The 22,440-nt window shown below is 53.5% G+C and overlaps 2 protein-coding genes across 3 annotated transcripts in view; one reads left to right on the top strand and one right to left on the bottom strand.

Moving 5' to 3' along the window:
• Psgef (Protostome-specific GEF) overlaps window positions 1-20,016 on the top strand; it is a 36,852-nt gene extending 16,836 nt beyond the window's left edge. The window contains exons 2-16 of one of the 2 annotated variants that reach the window (XM_076817739.1): window positions 9,974-10,215; window positions 10,301-10,929; window positions 11,006-11,808; window positions 12,720-12,960; window positions 13,944-13,998; window positions 14,728-15,009; window positions 15,550-15,873; window positions 16,693-17,108; window positions 17,183-17,395; window positions 17,466-17,828; window positions 17,936-18,047; window positions 18,123-18,538; window positions 18,605-18,826; window positions 18,894-19,236; window positions 19,754-20,016. In XM_076817739.1, coding sequence (XP_076673854.1) covers window positions 9,974-10,215; window positions 10,301-10,929; window positions 11,006-11,808; window positions 12,720-12,960; window positions 13,944-13,998; window positions 14,728-15,009; window positions 15,550-15,873; window positions 16,693-17,108; window positions 17,183-17,395; window positions 17,466-17,828; window positions 17,936-18,047; window positions 18,123-18,538; window positions 18,605-18,826; window positions 18,894-19,236; window positions 19,754-20,008 — 4,916 coding nt within the window. In that variant the 3' untranslated portion in view covers window positions 20,009-20,016. Of the gene's footprint in view, window positions 1-9,973; window positions 10,216-10,300; window positions 10,930-11,005; window positions 11,809-12,719; window positions 12,961-13,943; window positions 13,999-14,727; window positions 15,010-15,549; window positions 15,874-16,692; window positions 17,109-17,182; window positions 17,396-17,465; window positions 17,829-17,935; window positions 18,048-18,122; window positions 18,539-18,604; window positions 18,827-18,893; window positions 19,237-19,719 lie in introns of both variants that reach the window. The other variant, XM_076817741.1, reaches the window with a different exon arrangement.
• A 1,445-nt stretch (window positions 20,017-21,461) lies between these two features.
• Mrpl30 (mitochondrial ribosomal protein L30) lies at window positions 21,462-22,215 on the bottom strand. The gene is made up of 3 exons (XM_076817776.1): window positions 22,084-22,215; window positions 21,886-22,015; window positions 21,462-21,799 (listed from the first exon to the last, which is right to left on the bottom strand). Exons 1-3 carry the CDS (start codon window positions 22,191-22,193, stop codon window positions 21,512-21,514), a joined length of 528 nt encoding a protein of 175 aa, XP_076673891.1. The 5' UTR covers window positions 22,194-22,215; the 3' UTR covers window positions 21,462-21,511.
• Window positions 22,216-22,440: the final 225 nt, after the last annotated feature.

Below are 22,440 nucleotides of genomic sequence, written 5' to 3'. Positions count from 1 at the left end.
GTCCGCCTGCCGAAAAAAAGAAACGGGCCGGCTTAACGGCTTAGAAATAACGCGACAATAGCCGATTAGGGCGTCGAGGGGTGCCCGTCTACTACTTGGCAGCGTGCTTCTTTCTAATAAATACTACCTCGCCCTTCTTCCTTCACTGACTACTGATCTCATTGTCATCGTGACATGTTTATAATCTCGACGTGGTAATTGTCAACGCGAGCGTGGAGTTTTACCAGCGGAGCATTCCTCCACCGCTGATAGCGCTTATCGTCGCCTCGCTCGATACTAACGCGCTCTGGTACTTGCTGCTTATCTACCTTTCAACAACTCACGGCTCTCCACAGCTGCCTCCAGTACCGAGCATAATGTCGATTCCGACTCGATTAACAATCTCCATTAACCCCGTACACCGGCCCGTTTGATTTTCCTACGGGCAGCCACGCGACTCTGGAAATTTATCGCTTAGGGAGAGTGACAACCTCCACCCTTTCCTTGTCCACCGATCGATAGAAATAATCGCTCCGTGAGCTAATAATTCTTTAGCGCAGCTGCTCTAATTTCTGTTTTACGCGGCTCGTATTATTCACGCAGCTGCGTTATTAATTATTCTCTATTTTCCCTGGCGGCTCGGGCGATTTGAATATCAGAAATGTCGGGTTCGCTAAACGAACGTATCGACTCGGCATCGGGGGTAATATAGGGCGTACCGCCTTTGCCAGTGGCACACAGCGAGTGGAAACAGATCGGGTAGCTGTTGCCTATACGTGCACGGTAAATCGGACGTATAATTCCAAAATTTATGTCCACTTTATAGACAGGCTACGCCTCGTGAAGATGTCAATCAAATTTTCACCTTGCCTCCGGTCAGGGGAGGATTAGATCGACCCTGGCGAGCACACCAGCCCTGTTTCGTTAACGAGAAAGGCAAACAGAATGCTATTTTGCTCGTATTTTGCAAGAATCCGGTGACAAAGGGGCGACACGTCCGCGTTGCCCAGTGGATTATGCGATCGACGCGTGACAGACGTGGGAACTCAAAAATATGAATCTCGAGCGGCTCGAACCCCTCGATAGAGAGAAAATAGAGCGAGAGAACTAAAGAAGAAGCTTCTCCCTTACCTCCTCTCGAAAAAAATCCCGTCGAATCGTTTCCAGCCGCGCGACTCCGAAGAATCGAATTCCGCTCTAATTTGGCGAGAGCACCCTCCGTCCCCGTCTCGGGAAAACTGCAGGAAAACTGGGGCGACTCGCCGATACGTGTGCCCTTTTGCGGGTTTTTTTTCCTTCATCGGTGCAGCCTTCTAGAATGGGACCGGCAAAAAAGCGTTTCGTTCGGAACCAGGTCTCTTTCCCCCTTTTCGTATCAAGCGACAGAAACCATGTCGTTAGGAGAACGTTTCCGAAACGCGAAGCGCGACAGCCGATGGATTCGCGAGACATTTTTTTTCTTCGCTTATTGATCGAGGGAAATTAGAGAAAGCGCGACTGTTTTCGAGAGCCGAGGGTTGGTGATTTTTCAACGTAATATCCGTCCGATTTGTCAGCGCCGTGAAAGAGAGCTGCTGCGAGAGCTCGTCCCGCGGAGACCCTTTATTTAAACTAAAATGTGCAAGAGCCATTGACTCGCTTTTAATTACGAGTCAGGAGCTCTGTTGTCTTGGATTTCATTGTGCCGCGCGCGTTCGGTGCGGGTACGCGGCGCGCTTAAGAACGCGCAAAACAAGCCGCCTCTAATTATGACCGAGGATATGCGGGGCCTTGTGTTCCCATCGAAATCCGCCAGCAATAATGAAACCGCTTTATTCTCCGGGGACAAGGATCCCTGCTCGATATTCTTTCTCGCACGATCCGAGGACTCGTGTGCCAGAGCGCGCCTACAAGCGCAGCTGTCCCGCATCTACAAAACCGTGAAACGGTTCCAGCCTCAACGTTCCACGAGTTTCGTGCATCTCGTCCGCCCAGCTCCATGCGGATCCTTCGCCTTTCCACTTTCGACCTGCGAGACTCGAGTGGGTATCGGCAGAGTCTTGGAGGAAGAAGACAGCGAAGGGCAGAAGGGGAGAGACGAAGAAGGCTCTTCCTTCCGCGGTATGAATATCGCTTTTCCGGAGAAGACACCAGCTGTCAGCGGGATGCTGAATGGGGAGTCCGATCGACGCGGACGGAAGGATCGGTGTGTCGAGAGGTCTGACGAGTGGGACCGAGGAGCTCGGACTCGAAGAATACGTCGCATACGTCCGAGTAATTGGACCGTGCGCGTTTCGAGTGGGGGAAAGGGAAAAAAAGCAGCGGGCCCGAGTCCTTTCTCGGCGCGTGCGGGGGAGTGGACAAAAGAATCCGGTCCCTGCTTTCGGATCTATTCTCGCGAAGGACGGTTACTTTGAAGCGTACCTAACGGCCGGAAGATTGTCGCGTGCTCGCGAAGGTTCCCGATCTGTCCCCACCCGTCATCGATATCAAGCATCTTCGTCTCTTTTCCTCACCCTCTTCAGCCTCCGCCAAACATTATGCATCGCACGAAACTGCCGCGGGCACATTACCCGCGTAACTGATCGTTCTTGCGTGTTAAGCAATTTTTCCCCGTTGCGGTAAACGGATCCGGAAACGATTTCTTTTCAGGGAGCATTAGACGGTTGCGTGAACGTGGAACGTTTGCGGTGCGCCTCGGAATCGGCCTGTCCTGACCGGAGGAGGCTTTCAGCGCGGTGGACGTGTCTGCGGAAGATATATGCCCTACCTGGACACCGAGGGTTCGAACCTTAAGGTCTCCTGTGCAGGAAACAACCGTCAGATTAGAAATCACGCGAAAGACCGACCAGCCTGACGTGGGTTCGATGTAACTTTGCAGGCAGGTCTAAAGTGAATGTCCCCAATCTCTGCTCATTTCGTATTTTTCTTATTATTATATGCGTTACGTTTGTACTATAGTTGCGACAGAATAAATCTAAATTATTTTAGCATTTACGCGAGTGTTGCACGAGCTTGGGGCAGTACATACGTCGCTAATTTTCACGAGCAGAATTACGGACATTTAGAGCATTACACATTTAATTACTAATAGTTAAACATCTTGAAATATCTTTCTTAAATAGTTTTTGAACTGGTTGACTTATTATTAAAGAATTAATCAGTTACTCCGCAACTTTTGATCGCAATAAAAATTTTTACACCCTCTTTATGACGAGTTACCTCTTAAGAAAATTACCTCGCAGAAATTGGGACATTCACCTTAACAAACTGTGGACGGTCGCCTGTGACTTTCTCTCCCACGAGTACCTACAGATGCAATTGAAGTTGCGACACCGTGAATGTACGGAGCTAAACACTATTCCCTGGCTTCTCGAACGAATATCTAGGAAAGTAGGGATCGAAAACTGTTGCGAGCGATTTTGATCAGACGACGATTCCGATCGCTTTCATTTGCTCCAGAGGATAAAGGTAGCGAGGAGAGCCTTAGCATTTCCCATGAGAGACCGAAAGAAACGCTGCTAGTTTGGTTTGTTTCGACAAACAACGCGAGAATACCTGGGCCGTACGAAAGGACAATAATCTGCCGCGGATTTAGTGACTGGCCACCCGAAGGGTCTGCCGTTATCGGGACACAGCATTCCGATGGTCCAGAATCCTGCAACACCCACCAGCACTTTCGAGCGTCCACCTGGGGCGAGTGGAGTGGCTGGCGTGGTCAGGTCACGGATCCAGAGTGGGGATATAGGTATAGTAGAGCCGGTCTCTCCTGTTTCGTAGCCTCACCTAGGGACCCTCTGCTACATAAGGCCCGCGCTCGCACCCCACCACCGTCAGTAGAGAGCCAGCCGTTCAAGTGCCACGTTCCGACACCTCTGTGCCGTGTTCCTTCACCTTTCGCTGTAATCGCGCCAGCCGCGGTTCTATCCGGAGTGATTGCAAGCGCGGATTATGTGCCACCAACTTCGAAGCTGTGATCGCAAGTGACCGCTACTGCTGCTGATTTTGGATGTACTAGCCGGTAACCCGTTCATCCTCAAGGACGAGCAGTGAGTAGCTCCTCTCGTTCTACCTGTTCTCGGCATCGTCGGAGAAGCGGTTTGCTTCAGGCAGGTAGTCCACGTTTTATTCCAAGCTTGCCTGTCGCGATCGCGCTCTAACGCCAAGCCACCTAGCTGCTACAAGGAAATCCCATTTTCCGGTTCGTTTGGTCCTTGATTCCCTTACTATCGAAATACGACATCGACACTGCCGCGGTCCCTCCTCAATCATCCCTTCGCGATAACGCTCTTCCCGCGCGTGTTTCCATTCGATCAGCTGAATATTTATCTTCGAAGCGATCGACGGAGTTTCGGCGTCGTACTTATACCAAGCAAGCATGAATTATTAATGCGCTGCTATCGATAAGCTTCCCTTCTACCGGCTATCGTTTACCGGTGCTACTCCCTACCGCGGGAAACTTTACGTCCCGATCGTTACCGAGGCTTTCGTGCATTCATTTCTGTTCTCTCGATCGATCAATGTCTCTGATTCGAGAACAAATGAGCGGGACGCCTTCGCCGCGGCCGCGATACGTTTTCACCCCGATCGAGTCCCACGAAAGAGGAGCGGGGCCCCAAATGGCGCAGCAATCCTTTTAGGTATTTTCGGGGATCGTAAAAAATGTAGGGAACAATGGGGAAACGGTGTCGCTGGGGGGCCGGGAAGAATTGTAACAGATTTTATTGGCGTTATTATTGACACGTTACCACGATTCTGGCGGGCGCACGCACGTTTGGACGCAAAACTAGCACCTGCGAGGAAATTGGATGGGAACGACCAAGGAATATCGTTTAGATGGGGGAAAGGTTGTAATTAAAAGCGATGTCCTTTCGATAACACGCTCAGTAGCTTTGTCCAGGAATAAAAGCGCGAGGAAGGAGGGGTTGGGGGTATCTTGAAGCGAAACGGAGGCAGTCGAATTTGGTCGTTGGTCGAACAAAGGCAAGTGCTCTCTTAAAAGTGATGTTAGAAGCTCGTCTAATTGTAAGGCTCCGCGATCTGGTAGCACGAGTCGCTGCTGACGGGGTAAAACGACGACGAATGAGAGAAGAAAGGGAAAAAAGTGGGCGCGCGCGAGCGAGCGAGCGAGTCGAGCGTGTGTGGCTCCGGTACATCTGTCAAAGGAGGGAAAAAGAAAGAGAATGGCAGAAAGAGGTCGAAAGGGAGCAAGGATAAGACGAAGAGGGGAAAAAAAAAAGAACTGAAAGGGACTGGTAACGAAGGAGCTAGCAAGGCTAGTCTCGGGTCCTATACAAACTTTCCTGTCGAAGTTGGAAGGACCCCGTGGGTCCACCTCGAGGAACCTTTTCTCGAGGATCCCTCCATTTAAATGGCCAGGCGTTTGTTCGCCAGGACTCGTTTCGCTCCATTGTTCCTTGTCTGATTTTCGAGGCGCGTCCTGAATGTCCGCACCCTGTTTCAGCCAGTCGGGAAAGGGTAGGCAACCCTGAAACGTGCCCCCGACTTCCTTTACAATTTGCAAATTTCCAGTTTAATTTCAATCGGGCTTCAACCGGACGCATTCCTTTCCCCTCCGTCGCGCCGGGCCGGTTACGTTTCGATACCACCGTCTGCGTCGCGTTAAGGCTTGCCACCTCTTTCCTTTCAAATCTTTCAATCGATTCTCCGATTGCAAGGTGAAAGGGGAGGAGGGGAGAAGCCGAACGGTACCGTTTTCTGGAATACTGTTTCCGATCCGAATGGGTAGCGAAGTTGTCGTTAGTTTAATGGCTGCAGCGATGGGATGCAGGATATCGGTCGCAGGAGGAAAAGTGGAATAGGAAAGAGGAGAAAACCGTGGGACAGGTGTGCCCGGAATAGCACGAACCGAAAGTCTGTCTTCGCCGGATCTCTCGGTCCCGCTCCATTGCCGAAAACCGAGCACATCAGACCCGTGAATGCGCGTTTGATTGTCCTCGACTGGCTCTCTTGTGAGATCCCCCCCCGGCCGACTCTCCTTTGCCAACTCGTGTGTCCGTTCGTCTCACCTTGCACGTTTCACCCCTCCGCGTTGTACTCGACGAGACACGGGACCATTTCGAGAGAAACGCCACTAGCAAAAGGTGTGCCGGGGGTCAATCCAATATAAATCAGAGCCGAGTCTCGGAGCTAAGCTGAGAGAAGAGCGCAAAAGGAGCCGAGGAAGGACGGACGGCAAAGGGAAGGGAAGGTGGGGGTTCGCCACGATGAATAGACTATTTTTAGGGACCGCTCGCGGTCTCTACACAGCCCGTATGCATCTCGTGCGTGTACGTCTCGCGCGCGTGTGTCTGCGACTACGTTTTCAAAAGGGATTAGGTACGAAGTGCTCACCTGCCCTCGGCCCCTTCTCGTCCTCCTTGGGGCCACGAAAATTTCTCTTCTCAAGGAACTCGCAGCTCCTCGACCATGCCTCCTATCTCTGGAGAACGCGACATCATCCGCGTCATTTCGCCAGAGGTTCGTTAACCCTGCGCACGCAGACCGAGGCGCGCGATCTTCCACTCGAGTCTAAGATAAGTTAAGATCCCCAGGAGCGCAATCCGCCGGAATATCTGCCATTGAAATTCCAAGTCTCGCTGAAAGCTCAACGGTTCCTTTGCGCCGATCGAATAGCTCCATCGCCAGCGCGACGGTATCCGTGGATCTCCCTTCATGCGTGGAATGGGGCTGGCCAAACTCGTGCTAACTTTCGTGGTGTTTCACGTTTTCTTCGGGCTCACCGGAGGAAGCAACCCCTCCGCGAAGCGAATCCAGGCCTTCGTGCGTTAATGGCTTCTTCTTTCTTGTCTTCGAACCGTGAATAATCGTATTGTGCCAGCGGTTTTCAGGATACCTCCGTTACCCGTTTCGCGCAAATTAATCGCGCAAGCGACGCCGACGCCAGCAACAAATACGTCTGCCGTCCGACCGATTTCTTTCTGCCTCGAATCACGCGGTTCGCCCTGTCTTAAATGCAGACAGTCAAAGGGAATGTTTAAGGTGGCCCGGAGCCAACGAGACCCCTTTGACCAGATAGATGACGAGATGGAAAGAATTCATTATTCTCCTTCGATCGGCAATAGCAAAAGGAGGGGTAGGTAGATAAGAGGGGACGACATTGCAGACCTTCCTTAGCTTAATTCCCATCCCGGAGAAGCGTTGTCGCGCAAGTCGTTAAAAACAGCCCCCACGGCATACATTACGCGTAGAGAAAGGGGTGTTGTCGGGCGTGCTTGCAAGCATGTTAAGCTTTTCAACCGTCGCTCTATTTTATTCCTTTCCTCGGTTGGAGAACTCTGCTCGATCCTGTCTCGTCCTTCGGGCTTCGCGGGGCCTGCGTGCCGGGTAGGAGCAAGGGAGCGTGCACGTAAGGGAGCAGAAAAATGGATCAAACCCGACCGAGGGGGCCAGACAGCCCCCTTTTACATTCGGGACCCGATCCCGATCCGTATCCTGTACTCGGTCGGCGTCCGTCTCGCGTGGATATTTTACAAGCCATAAAAGCGACAGATATGGACCGAGGGCAATTTAATGTCGCCGCGTTGCACTTGCCTTCCCGAGGCGCGTCGATCTGAAATTTTAATTCCCTTCATTCCGCCGGCATTTCCGTAGGCGTTACGGAATATGCACTTCACCCCAGATAATTAAAAGACTGCAGGCAGAATTAAACACGGATCGCGTCGCATTTAAATGGCTTTGGAAAGGTCAGCGTAACGTTTCTCACGGCCCTCTCCGTGCACTTGCTCCGTTTACTCGCACAGCACACGCGGCTTCCGAATAATCGGAATCTCGTAGCGATAGCGTGCACAGGTGAACCGCAGGCCCCCTTTCTAAGCGTAGTCCTGCAGCTGCGCTTCTAATTAACGGCGCCAAGGCGTCCGTCTTCTAATCAACTGCACCGAGGCTGGCCCAACTTACGCTCACGCGGCAGCGTTTCGGTTTCGCACGACTCATTGTTAGAGACCGTGAAACCGTTGCGCCGTGAATGGTAGGCTGAGAGATAGAGCGTGCGCACGTCGGATGCGAGCAATATGCAAATAGCCGAACCGAAATTCGTTTGTCGCCCGGCAGCCGAACCGGAACGCGACAGAAAAAGGATACGCTCGATCGCAGGTGCAATTGCCTCGGCAACTTAGTCGGTGGGTATGTACATTCGAAATCCATTGCCGGCCACATAAATCGAGGGGTATTATGCAAAGAGCGCGCATACCATTTTCCGTCGGCGGTTCTAGTTCACCGTGGAACGCTCGTTCTCACATCCGAAACGTTACGATGGTTTCGCGCGTGTCGCCCGACTGGTTCCCGGCGCGGTAGACGCGCGAGCAGCTAGCAGGCTCCGTGGAACCTTTAAGAACGTATCGTCGGCCCAATACTGGAAACCACTTAACGAGCTGGTGGCTCGCGTGCCTCGCTAACCGGTTGCGAAATTTCGGCAATGGAGAGAGGACGATTCGTTAAGGATCGGTGGATGTTTTTCTCACGGTGCGAGTGGCGCCAAAAGGCTGTTTAACGCTCGGCGTACGCGAGGCTACGTGGACGGCGGTGAAGAAAGGGGTGGCTTAAAGAATAGAATACGTTAAAGGAGGACGGGTGAAATGAAGTTAGATAGCGATCGTCTGGTTGACGGTGGTTCGACACCGAGCTCGCTCTCGTGCTTTGCGAGGCCAGATGGAGAGCACACTAGGCGGCTTCCACCATATGGGCAGGTGCCCGTACCGTTTTACAGGCTACGAGCTACCGCGCGTACATATGCGCGGCCGTTCGACGCGAAAAACCATCCGCCACGCTCGTACGTGCGTGCCCCAAAGGTAGAGGCGGACTCTCGAAAGTGCCTACGCGAACGCGCGTGAAAAAGTGCGTGTTGCGGGACAAGAGCGCGTGCGCGGCATGGCAACAGCCTGTATGCAAATGTGCTGCATGTTTATACCTACTTGACAATGCAGCGTGGTCGTGGTCACCCCCTGAGGAACCGTTAAAAGTGAAAACCTGCTGTTGTCGCCACTCACAGCTTTCTACCTGCTTTCGGCCTTGCGCGATTTTCCGTTATCGAGCCGCAGCTTCGGCCATCCCCGATCAAGACACCGAATTCGGACTGCTCGCGACAATCGAATCGGACCGCTTCCCGCCCCAATTCGAATCAACGATTACGTGGACCAGCGAGCTCGTACAATCGCGCAGCGCAGGGTAGGGAATTTCTTCACACCACCGACTTCATTATTCCCGCCGTCCAGCTTGGCTCGCTTCTTTTTCTCACGGCCAGAGAGAAGTTAGGTGAATCGCGCGCGGACCCCGTTCGCTAAGCGTTCGTTAAGCAGCGGCAAGTGTTAACTCGTGAAACCGACTCAGGTGTGCGGGGTTCACCTGTTTCGCTGTTTCCCGTATGTCGCGACAGGTGCGCCCATTGCTGTTTCGTCATCGTCTTGCTGTTATGCCTTTCGTCCTTCTGCGTTTTTGTCATTGCCTTTGGACCCACCGTGTACCTAATTAGAATATTTATATGCGGTTTACGTAAGAAAAATGCCTTTAAATTTAGAAAATATCGCAGGCGTGGTGAGATATTAATGAAATAAGCTTCAGGTTAGGTTGGAATAGCCGTGCGACGAGTAAATGATAGCGGTAGCGACAGTCGACGTATACAGAGTGTCTTTCATGTACTTGGCATCGAGACGCTACCGTGTCTCTAGATAGGGGCCGATGGAACACGGCTGCCACCCTGCTTTTCCCTCCGATCGTGTCCCTTTAATGCTCGAGATGCCAAGATAAGCTTCCGGTTCCTTCCGTCACGTACACCTTACGTAACTTTTACTTCCCCTCGTTCCACGCGAAGGGCGCGCGAGAAAGTCCGTTCATGCAGTTTAGCTGTCAATACGGTGTCGGCATTCGAGTACGTACGCGGATCTGTAACGGTTCGAGCGTCAGCTCAGCTGTTTTTCACAGATCGAGGCTGGATCGATGAAGGTTTTCAGGTATGAAAACCTTCCCCGTTACTTAGAGCTTTATGTTCTGCCTACAGAGATGCTGAAGTGGACGGTCTCGAGATCGTTGTCAGCGAGCAGCTCGACGCCTCACGGTCCGCCTAGCCTGAACAAGGCACCCCGTAGGCCTTTTCGAGACCTGTCTAACACGCCTCCTGCTGCTGGCACGAAAATCCGGAACGTACCTGGCCAAACGGCCGAGAACGCTTCGGCCAGAGCGACGCCGGCGCGTCGGCGAAGATGCAGGAGCCACGGCAGCGATTTGAGAACGTACTTTCAGGTATCGACCCCGTCTCGATTTCGCCCATTTCAATCGGAAATCCAGCGCACGCTCGCACGCCTCTCCTCGCCCGTTTCTATTCCAGGCGACGAAGCCTAATTTGCGCGGCAACAAGCGCCAGTCGATGTCACAGCAGCCGGAGAAGTCATCGGTCACGGAGAGCTTTTACCAAAGCACCCCGAGAGTCGACACCGATATCGGACCGTTAACGTTCTTCCCCGCCGCCAGCAAATGCTCGACAGCCCTGACCCTGCCAACGGATCCCGCGCTCTTCATGAAAACTAGAACAAAGAACTTCCAGAGCGAGAACGAGCTGCCGCAGAATATCGTTAACGAGGCCAGGGCGAACCTGCAGTCCCACGTGTCGGACTTTTTCCAACAAATCTCTATGGCCACCAGCCCCGAGGACGTGATGGAGGCCGACTCGGTGCCGCAATCGAACGGCAGGCTTTATTCGCCGAGCGGCGAATCGAAGGCCAAGTTTGCCGACTCCGCGAAATGCGCCTACCTGCCGAAGCTGGCAAGGATCACGAAGATCCACGCTCGATGCAAGACACCGTACCACACCAAGACCGGCCTAGCGGCAGCGAGCCCGTTCAAAGCCAAGAGTCACGGCCAGACGCCGCTGGCTGGAAAACTGTCGAACTTGGCCATCGACCAGGATCTACCTAAGTTCGAGAACATGGACAACACGGTCACGGAAGTCCTCAACAGGTGAGACTCCCCCGACCCACACCTGTGGACGCGGGGCTACCGAGCCACGCAATTGTCATTTCTCGTTTCTGTTTAGGGAGCAAGAGGTCCATTTCACCGGCAAAACGGTGGCGGAAATTCTGCTGGCTGACGCGGAGGAGAGGCAGAAGATCCTGGACAGTTCTCGGGACGAGGAGAATCTCACCAGGTCCGACCACACCTACGAAACCATCGTGGAGCGGGAGGAGAACGGGGATGAGGAGAACGCGGAGAAGGAACCGGCGTGTCACAACGACAGCTCCATTTCCTCGGCGAGCCAGCTCTTGGAAGACCCTTCGCCGATGTCCTGGGCGTTTTCGTCCCCACCCAACGACCTTGACGGGGAGTTCACCCTGAAGAGGCAGCGAGGCATACGAAGGAAACGCCACCGAAAGGACACGGAGAAGATTTACGAGGGAAAGCGAGCGAAGAAACGGTCGTCCAGCCACAGCCCGTCGACCAGCACGCAGACTGAGAAGCCGCAGGACACGCTGATGGAAGCCGTGAACCCGCACGTGAAGAAACTCGCCCTGGAGACCGACCTGGACTCCACGTTGGACGAGAAATGCGTGTTCGCGCCGAAGGCTTTATTCTCCGGCCTCGAGGATCCCCGGAAGGACGAGGAGATCGGAAGGAAAGCCAATTCCTGGGACCTGGACAGCCCCAAGTCGACCATAACGGACGATTTTCAGAGTTCGAAATCGTTTCTGAATTCGATGTCGAACACGCCGGAGGCGCCGCTGATCGCGACCGTGAGAAGGTGCCTCAAGTTCAGCCCCGAAAGCGAGCCGCCTAAGCCGAATTGCCATGGATCGATCGAGATCGAGTATTCTGTCGCTGGCGATCAGATACATGTCCGGGGTGAGTTGATTCTTTCGTATATCCTGTACATGCGTGTCCAATTGCCACGCGTAAAAACTGCTGCTTCGACGCTAGCGATCGATCCCAATAAACTTACCACCCAGTACCCCACTGGTAGATGCCGAAGAAACGGGCAGAAACGAGAGCAAAGTGTCGTAGTTGTTTGTCGAACGTGTGAAAAATCGTGACGCGAGCTGTTGGCTAGATCGTCTAACGGGCTAGAATTGGCGAGGGTCTCCGCGACGCCAAGACGCGCCTGAAAAACTCGCGCGAAGGGGCATGCGCCAGTCGTGTGCCGCGAGAGGGGGTGTTTCAGTTGGCACACCGCGATAGACGACTGTGCCAGTAACCCACAGAACCTCCCGGCAATTCGCTCCCGGTTAGTAGGCCTACCAACATTGATTCCTGGCGGTGCGCGTCCTTGCGTAAACAACCCTCGTAAAAGTCTTGCGGGGCCTCCTCTCTCCGGTGGCTCCGTGGCTCGCGCTCTTCCCCACTCGGTGCAAAGGGAGGCCCGCGTCGATAAATTTTCCTCGACGCTGCGGTTCCTCCGCGAACACATCGATCTCCCGTTCGGTCCAGACGCTGCGCCGCGTTTCTTCGGCCTGTTCGGTGCCGAGAACGAGAAAGAAGCGGTCGCTGGTCGATCTGCTTCGCGGCAAGTAGAATAGTGCCGCATTGGTCGGACACGCGCGCGCGATCCCAGTGGTGCGTGCAGCGGAGCGGTCAGACTTAACTGGAACCGAAAGCTTTCCTCCGTTCGCCTTCGCACGTGTACCGTGAACGGACCTTGAAAACCTCCTGGATTACCGCCGCGGGTCCAAGGAGTCGCTAGATCTCGATCTAGCCTCGGCTTGGCGAGGATCTCTCGTGCTCGCGATCTGACGAGGCTGTCTTTCTGTTTGGCGCAGTGATAAGGTGCAAGGACCTGAGGAGGGCGTACGAGGGTCCCATTCACGCTTATGTGAAAGCGAGCCTGAAGAATCCGAACGGCGAGGGGGTGGTGAAGAGGACAGCGGTGCACAGGGCCACGCCGAATCCCGTCTTCCACGAGACCTTGATACTGCCCTGCCCGACGAACAATAATAACCACTGCAGCAGCAAGCCCACGTCCCTGGACATCGCGGTCTGGCACAGGGATCGTCGTGCGAGGTGAGCATGCTCGAAGAGCCGCACTCGGTTCCTCGGTCTCGGAACGTGCTCGACCTGGTCCGTCCGACACCCGACACGCTAGGACCTACTCCCTTCAAATTTCCACGTTACCTTCGGCCTTGCCTCCGCTCGTAATTGACGCGTTCAGGTGGCGTGCGGTCCGAGCCACAGGTAACGTGTTCCGAATGATAGCCGATCAGCTCGGTAAAGATAGTTAGCGCCGCCTCGTACTCGGCGCGAGATATTAATCTCACGCAAGGGGTACGTTTGCGTGCATCGTGGGAATGCCTCGGAGCATTCGAACAGGAAGAAGTTACCGCGCATTAATTGGGGTTAAACCGTCCTGAGCGCGCAATGAAAGAGCACAGAAGCTGGCGCTGTCTCCAGGGAACAGATATCGGGGTCAAGAACTGCGGCTGGCTTTCGTTATTTCAAGTCGTACGAATTACACGGCTCCGTTCCCACCCTTCCCGACGAGCCCGCGATATCCTCCGCAACTACATTTACAGAATTGCAGCGGATATCACCGTAGACTGGTAGCTGCGGCTCGCTGGAGACGGGCTTTCTCCGACGAGGATATGATAATTTATCGGTCGATAATGGATTGCCTCGAACCGGGATAACTTTACGTTGAGTCAGAGCGCAACGGTCCATCAGGATACCGAACGGATTTCTGGGGTATACGCGGAGTCTTTGCGGTAGGAGGGGAATCGATTCCCTGGAAGCATGCGCACCGCGTCCACCACGTGCACTTCGTCACATCCGCGCGTCTCTGCAACGCTGCTTTCCCTCCTCTCTATGTGTAAATAGTCGAAAGTAACGTGTATGCGTTCCGTCCGCGTAGAAGTGCCTCGGGTAGCGTACGTATTCAGGCACACAGGCACACGGACACGGCCAGGCGGCTGTATCCTACGGTAACATGCATATACGTAGGCGCACCTCGCCGCGGAACATTCATGCACGCTTTCGTTGTCGTGTTTCAGACGTAGCGAGTTGTTGGGCTGCATGACTCTGCCTCTACCCCTGTCTCAAGATAAGGTAACTATTTGACATCTCATTAGAACTATAAGTTTCTCACGGCTGAGACCAAGCTGCCGTCTAGGCGCCGCGCGAGACGGAGAGTTTTATTTTATTTCTCGCGTGCCGGGGGTGAATTCGATGAGGAAGTATGATACACGGCTGCACGTCAGCTGTTTACTAGGATTTGTAGGTCTTCCTGGCTTAAGGTCAGGGTTAAGCTCGTTACGGGGCAACGAAGCGGAACGTTATCCGGCAAAGATTCACTTGCGTTTTGACCTCGTTAAAAGTGACAGGTGTCGCGGGATATCTCGCTGGCCTCATCGGAATCGCTCCTTTATTTTGCTCCGCGACCCGTGACGACCAACATGATCGTGGTGGCCATTTACTGCGTGGTGTTCTTTGTGGTTGGAGTGCTGCTCAAGATCTTCATGTTCTGTTGAAAGTCGAGACGATGGGGAGAGCGCTCGTGGGAACCGTCTCTCTTCTCGCGGCGGCCCGCTTAATTAGCTGGCCCGCGTTGATAAAGTAAGCGGTCGCGGAACGCACGAATGGCAAGGGCCACCTTCTCTTTCGGAGAGACATTGACAATTATTGTTGTTAGCATTCCATACGCGTTTACAGTTCGAAGCGATTCTCTGAGTTCGGTTGCCACTCTGTCGCGTCAGGATGAACACGTTCAGGTAACCGAGTGGCGGAGTTTCGCGGGATCACGGGGGATCTTCTCACCGAGCGATTGCACATTTGCAGGAAGCGACATGGCATCCTCTAGAAGCAGGAACCGGTCGAAACACGAGCACTCCTTATGCAGGCTTGCCTCAGGACTGCGGAGTGTCGCCGCCCTTGTCCAAGGACGGGGAGCCAGATAATAATAATTCTGGAGCAGAGAATTTGACGTACTTGAGGCACCTCGAGTTAGAGCCTATCGATCCTTTGACCGGCCTGCCACTGCACCCGGGTTTCACGGCTAGGGGCGGTAGAACACCTTGCACCGTCACCAGGAGACTGATAAGACAGGCTGCAGCTAATCAGGTTAGCCCTCGCCTTCTCCTCCATTTCGGATACCATCAGGTTCCACGTTTTTAAGCATTCACGGGCATTCTTACTATGTACATCGTCGTCTGTCAAGGCTTCCTCATTTACTATTGATACCGGTATTGGATTACAGACGGGCACGCTTGTTAGAACGGCCACGCGTCCGTCCGGAAGCCTTGACCAACGACGAGATCGGTTTAAGAATTGTCAGAGGCGATCGATAAGATTCAAGGGAGACAGACTGATTTGACAGCCCCAAGAGAGTCACAGCGGGTCTATTCATAGGTGTTATTACAGCAATAAGGCCGATTGCTGGCTTTAAAGTAGGCATACCTGTAAACCCCGCTGTTAACGCTATTAACGAAGCATGCCTGACCAGCGGCCACCCCACCGTACCCTGTCTCGGAGTGCCAAGGACCCCCTGTCGCAGCGATCTCCGTCGGAGGCCCCGCTGCACCGCGAACACCTCTATCGGGAACGCTGCTATTAAAGTTTGAAGGGTGAAAAGCGCTGACGAGCCGTTTCTTGCTGTCGCAGGTTCCATGGGGATTCTCGTTATCCTGGGGGAGGCCACCCCGCGTGGAGCGCGTCGACCCAGGCAGCCCGGCGGAACGATCCGGCCTGAGGCCAGGTGATCACGTTGTTTTCGTCGACATGACGAACGTGGTGACACTGCCACGGGAGGAGATCCTTGGACTGATCCAGGCAGCCACGAATCAGCTGATTTTGGAGGTTTATCGGAAAGGTGGGAACGTTCACCCAGCTGTGCAGCGGCCTAGCTCGATGAACGTGAGCGTGCAGCAACCGATCGGCGGCGGGCAGCAACCGCAGCAGCAGCATGCGGTCGCATTTAACGCCGAGGTCGGTACAGGCGTCCTGGTCTGAGCTTAGCGAGCCTTCTTTCGAATTTAGTTGTTTAAGCGAATGAAAATTGACTACACGCAAAGAGACCAGAAGTCCCCGACTGTTGATCGCTTCGCATGTCTTGGTTTCCTTTTCTTTTATTCTGAGAGTCGAATCGAGAGACAAACGGTATCGCTCGAGCTTCATTTTCTGCGAATACGCGCTCGGATCGACGCGGAAGTCGCATTGACATTGGCAGCATTCTTTGCATTTTCTTCTTTTTTTTTTTGTTGCTCCGAATGAGAAGCATCGAGGTAGAGAGGGAGAGAGAGAGAGTGAGAGTGAAAGAGAGACAGGAGAAAGTTTAAGTTGAGATTCAACGCGAATTACTGTCAGAAGTAAGTCCTTGCGAGTCTCGTTCTGCGAGCTGCGACCTGCTGCATGCGTTCCTCGGAGCTTGTTTTACGTTTCGTTGCACGACGGATCGCGCGACCTCTCTGTACATTCATTTCTCGTGACTGTGTTGTACTTAATGTAAACGCGTAATGTATAGCGCGTGCTCCTCTCCTCTGTCGGGGGACACGGTTAAGTTATGATACGGTTATGTTTTGTAATTTCGACGGTTGTCTTTTTTTTTTCTGTTGTCCAACAAGTTCTGTTTCAAAGCATTCATTGCGACGTCGTTTATTTATTTCACCCGTTATTCCTCAATCCTACAATCCCGAGCGTTGCGGGCGCGTGTGAAACTGGATCGCCGTGAAAAGTTGCGTAGAACGATTCCCTGCATGCCTTCCCTGCGCATCTCCGATTTGAACTGGAACGGGTGGGCGCGTTCAGGTTTTCCCGAACCTCGCGCCGGACGCGCCGCCGGAAGAGGAATTGACCGTAAGAGAGACGAGGTACTGGGGCGTGCTGAAGAGCGGGCACACGCGTTTCATGGCGCCTGCCCTCGAGAGACGGGACGTGCTGTCAGCCGCCGATTACCTGATCCTCTTCCAAAATCTCGACGAGTTGCTCAAGATATCGGAAGAGATCCGGGACGAGGGTGGCGGGGTGGACAGTTACCTCTGCCGCGTCCCCAGGATCACCGCTGCCTATAGAAGGTACCTGAGCGGTCTGCAACGAGCCTGCTGCCTTTTAGTCGCTCTCAGGCGAAACACGGCCTTCGCGAGTCTCGTCTGCGAGCCGGCCGTTCCCCACAAGAGACGTCCCGATCTGACGGGCCTTCTGCTCTCGCCTCTAGAACACTACAGGTGCGTGCCTGTCCACGATCCTTTCTCCGCCGACGAGTTCTATCGACACAGTCTCGCCGAGCCTTCCCTTGCAGAGAGATGACGAGATTGTTGGGCTTGGCGTCGCCGAGGAATTGCCAGCAAGCCAGAGACTTGGCACAGGGATACAGGGAGGCCACGGCCAACGCCGGTGTGATGGAACCGCCCCGCGATACCGGAAGGCCACTGCTTAGCCTGCAGGAAGTCGAGTCCCGACTGGTGTTCGCCCGATGCAAGCCGTTCACTTTGGCCATGCCCGGCAGGCAATGGTCTGTCGATACATTCCAAGGACACGCGCGACTCCACCGATATCTCTGTTTCAACTCTGCGTCCTTTTAGGCTGTTTGGCGGTGCGCTCGCAAAGGTGGAGGGTCGAGCACGCCTGCAACCGTCCTGGGCTTTGCTCCTCACAGACCTTCTGGTGTTTGCTCGGGTCTCGAGGGACCGCGTTCTATTCGTCACCGAGGAACCCCTGCGTCTCTCTAACATTGCCGAGGCCTGCTTCAACGTCCGCAAAAGGCCCACGGAATTCCGACTGCAGGTCTCGATTAACCCCAGCGGAAGCACGGACAACGGCCACATCGAAGTGGCCAACAGCGGGGGCTGCAGCCCGCACAGTCGTCCTCGCAGGCGGGTATTGGTGCTGCGAGCCCCTACCCCGGAACTGAAGGCCGTTTGGCACAATCTTCTTCAGCGACAGATGTAAGTCCTGGTTCGTTCGTCGACCCAACTTTCCGGGAATTCGGATCCGGTACGGTCGATCACAGATTCGTAGTTTCGTTTCTCTGCACTAATTCGTTGTATTTTAGAATCTATGTGAATACAGGCTATGGGGGGACGCCGAGTCAGGACAGCCCGGAAGAGAGTCCGATCATTGGTAGCAATTTCACTGCCGTTAGGGAGTCCACGGAGAATTCGCAGGTAGGGGAGCCGCGAGGAGGGTGTGTAACTGTGCGCGGGATAGGTCGTTTCGTAATTGCTTTTCTGCCTCCACAGGCTACCAGAGAGTCTCAGAAACCGGACGAGGAAAAGAAGTCGCACTCGGTGGAGAGTATCGACACGATCCTTAAGAACTCGAGGGAGGATAATCATCTGGCGCAGTGGGTGCGCAACTCCCATCAGATCCCGCCACCGGATCACGAGGAGGCTCCTATCGAGGAGTGGACGCCCGAAGAACTGGCGGCCAGAGCGCCCAAGGAAAGCGTCGACCAAGGGGACAGGGAGCAGAACACCCAGGCGGAAGAGATCGTCGCGGAAGTAGGGAACTCGGACGTGGAGCAGCAGAGCACCGCGTCCAGCGCGAGTCTCAGCACCGTCAAGTCCAACAGCGTGACGAACAGAAAGAACGGCAGCCTGGCATCTTCCAAGGAGAACTCAACCAGTTCGATCAACATTTGCCGAAGATGCCACAGGTAGCGTACAGTTTTGCGAGCGGCGCAATTTCTTTCACGAGCATGACGAAAGTTCGATGCTTCCAGATCGGGCTGTCCAACGCCGCCGCTGACGAGAGATCCATTCTCACCGTTGCCGCCAAAGATCTCGGTGGTGCCGCCGACCCCCGATTTTTGCACGAGACACAGATTGAGGAACGGTCTGCACGACAGCCCCGGACGAAACAGTCCGAGCTACACTCCGGCCGATGGGAACACGGAGGACGGTAGCGAGGACGACCTGGACTGCGACGTTGAGCCTCCTTACAGGTGACAGCTAATGCGATCGGTCTCTATTGAGAATTCTGCCCAGCTAACGTTGCGCGCTATTCTTCAGGGCTCTGAGAAGATACGGCACGATGAGCAGCTTAGATCAGGACGACGAGCTCGAGGAGCAAGGAGAGGAGGAGAGTCGGGACACCGAGTCTCCGCCTACGGGATTGAGAGCGTGGACCGCCAGAGCGAGCAGCTACGTGGTCAGCAAAATGGTTCTGCTCGAGCAGCTCGGCGAAGGTGTCGGTGGATATCTCCTTCAGCCGCCGGTTCCTCCTGAGAGGACAGAGTACTCATTGGATCCAAACGACGACGAAGGAACCACGTCAGGGGCTACCTCCGGGGATGACATCTGGGGAACTCCGACCTCCGGTGGCCCCGATGACGAGAGCTTCACCGCGAGCTCGGTAATGATGCAACTCGTATAATAATAGCGTATGATTCCTTGGCACTCGAAGGTACTGGCTTGAACGTACAGGCTTTCACGATTTCGTATCGCGATCGATACGCGCGTCTTCCTTCTCCCCCCCCCCCCCCTGACAGTCTCGCTTCTTTCATTTCAATTTTACTACCCCCCCCCCCGAGAGAAGTTGCTTGCACACGATAACTACGTAATGGTAGACCACCGAGCCTCGGACGCGCTAAAGGTAAGCCAGCTGCACTATTTGCGGAATCCGCTTCGGAGACGGTCGCTAGGTCCGTAGAATCGCCGTAGAATCTCACGCCTGGCCAAGTTAATGATCGAAACGTACGTTCGAAGCAGTCGCCTAAACAAGCCCGCTGAGATGTCTGTACGTTCTCGGCGAAATGAAAAGAGAGAAAGGAGAGACAGTTTAGCCCGTAAGCTTCGCACGCATCTGCATGACAATGCTTGCCCTTTGTTTGCAAAGAATCACTAGCCCGAGCTGTGCCTGACTTCCCTAGCCGCCGCCGAACGGTGCAGGCAACGCGACTACCGCCGGCGAGGACAACTACGGCCTAAACCTGTCGGCGGATGACGAGGCCGACCAGGAGTCCGAGAGCGAAGACTGCAACCTGCCGGAGCTGAACATGGAGCAGTTGCTGGGCAGCGGGAGCCTGAGCTCGCTGAGGTGTTTCCTGGGGAGAAGGCGGCTGGAGCCGCTGCCAGAGGAGGAGGACTCGCCTGGGAGCGGGAAGGATCAGGTGGGATGGTGGTGACAGAGGTTTCAAACGGCGACGTCGAAGAGCGTCAGCTCCAGCTGCAGCTCCGATGCGCACGAGAGGGATCGCGCGTTTGCCAAGCTAAGCCAAGAGGACGAAGAGTTCCGCAGGAAGATAGTGAACCTCCATAGGAAACTGTCGGACGTGGACGACGGCTGCGGGACCGCGGAGTCCGCGGAGACCGCGTCCTCGGACACTTTGAAAAGTTCCAAGGAGGCGGACCGCCTGAAGGAGCTGGAATCGGTGGCGCGAAGAGCGGAGGAAACCAGCAGCAGGAACGCCGAGAGGATCGGGGCCGAGAGAGCGAGGATGGAAGCGTGCTCTACTGCGGAGTACGAAGATCCGATGAATCGCAGGTACAAGAAGCTGGACGCGCAACACGAGCGAAGAAGGCAGATGGAATTGTTCCAACGGAAATCGAAGAGGCTGGGGGAGGAGGAGGAGGATCAGCACGACGGTAGCCCCACTAGGACGACGGAGAGGCATTTCTTGAACCGACTGAGAATAAAGAGACGCAGCATGAAGCTGCTGAGCTTCTTGAGCGGGAAAGCCGCGGACAGGTCGCAGGAGGAACGCGCCGCGAGGCTTCTCAGGATGTACATGCCCGAGAAGGGATCCAAAGCACAAAACACTATTTCTATTCACCATACGTCCAGGGACAGAAGATTTTGGAAGCTTCGAAGTCGAAGGCGAACCAACTCCTCGTAAAACGGGGGTTCGGGGGGTGGAGGCGAACGATAGAGGGACGGCCGTGTCTTTGTTATTAGGACTTCCAGTATTCGGGTTATCAAAGTTTTTTGAATCCTATTCAAGCATGTACGAGATCAAACTTGGTTTCATAGAATCTAGCGTAACTATACGGAATTAGGTTTACAATTTCAAGTCTAGACTATCTCTTCGTCCTGTAAACGGTTTCAAAGTAAATGAGTACCTTCATCGTCGGGGACGGTTAGCCGGCCAGCCGATTAGCCGATTAAAAAAGTTCCAGAACGTAAAGAGTTGCGTCCTGTATCGTAGCGCGCTTGTCAGATTTTTAAAAGAACGGCCCCTTCCGAAACAGATGCGAAACGGCCTAGTGGAATCTCTCCGAGATGTACGTTTAAGATGTTTCGTTTATCGCGTAAGACTGCTCGTTACGATTATAGTCTCGCTCATTAAAATTTAGATACGATTTATTCCATTCTTTTGGAACACCGTACTCAAGTAGGTCCGCACGACTGACCCAAAGCGGCACTCATCTTTCACGATAGATCTTACTCGAATATACAAAACGAAACGGAGAAAAAATTGTAAAAAAAAAAAAGAACAAGAAAAGAAGGAACGAACATTGAAATTTTAACATTACTGTTGGTAGGTTGTAACACAGCCGCACGGCTGTAATCAGCATAAAAAATAAAGTATATTATTTGTTCAATGAACGCCTTTATACTTCGTAACTAAACGCAATAAATTAATATATATCAGATTTATTATATATTATACACTCCGGTGTTTATTACATTATATAAGACTTCCTTTTAGCCATTGAAGTCTGAGTTTCTCCGATATGGTGCTGCGGTCTAATCTCTTCATGGATTCCTTTGCAGCCTCGGTAGCTTGGCGGCGCGCGGGATCTATCTTGCCGGTAATACGACAAGTCCCGTTCTCGTGGAAGAAAACTTCGGTCGAATCGTCGATGCTCGATAGATTTTCGGGTACCTTTAGCGGCAGGATCTTTACCAAATGCTTCACCCGCCAAAGCTGAGAACACATTTCCGGCGTGTTCTTCACAAACACTGGCTCGTTTTCCTGGAAAAAGACTTCGCATAGAATGCGCGTACGAACAACAGAGCAAACAACAATTAATCGGTAAACAGCCAGTTGTTTAATCTCACTTTTTCGACGAATCCTAACCGCTTAAGAACATCCTTCTCCCAATGCGGATTACCCTTGAAGGGTTTCACTCTCTGTACCATAAAGACTTTCGTCGGTGTAATTGGAGGATCCACGTGACCCTCCTTTTTGCTGCAATAAGAACGCTTTTAGCATCGAAGAGGAATGGCATAGACGGAGAATATTATCGCTCTTCTTACCGTGGGTAAAACATGATTTTGTTGTACTTGACGGCATCGTTGACCCACGCTCTCGCGTATGCTCGATAGCCGCGTACAAACGTAGATAGAACGTTCACTGGATTCGCCATTTCTCTAAAATTCCGACAAATATCGTTGCGTTACATTAAGTTAGGTTATGTGCTCGCGCTTCGCGGGGTTATGATCGCCAACGCTCGCACAGGAACGGCAACGCTGTGCGATCACACGAAAAATTCGTCAGTATGTTATTATGGCGCCAATACTTTCGTGACGATAACCTCTTAGCGGTGCGTTAAGCAATATATTCCTTCTTTTTTCCACTGTTTATCACTCTGTATTAACGATGCACACCACAAA

The sequence above is a fragment of the Andrena cerasifolii genome, chromosome 8 (genome assembly GCF_050908995.1).
Source record: "Andrena cerasifolii isolate SP2316 chromosome 8, iyAndCera1_principal, whole genome shotgun sequence".
Lineage (NCBI taxonomy): Eukaryota > Metazoa > Arthropoda > Insecta > Hymenoptera > Andrenidae > Andrena > Andrena cerasifolii.
This window is presented reverse-complemented; position numbering and strand designations above follow the sequence as displayed.

Bases quoted from the DNA above. Each gene is read 5' to 3' on its own strand.
- Mrpl30 (XM_076817776.1), bottom strand. From the start codon at position 22,193: ATGGCGAATCCAGTGAACGTTCTATCTACGTTTGTACGCGGCTATCGA. The intron at 22,016-22,083 runs GTAAGAAGAGCG...TTCTTATTGCAG, and splicing joins AAAATCATGTTTTACCCACG to CAAAAAGGAGGGTCACGTGG. The intron at 21,800-21,885 runs GTGAGATTAAAC...GTCTTTTTCCAG, and splicing joins GGTTAGGATTCGTCGAAAAA to GAAAACGAGCCAGTGTTTGT.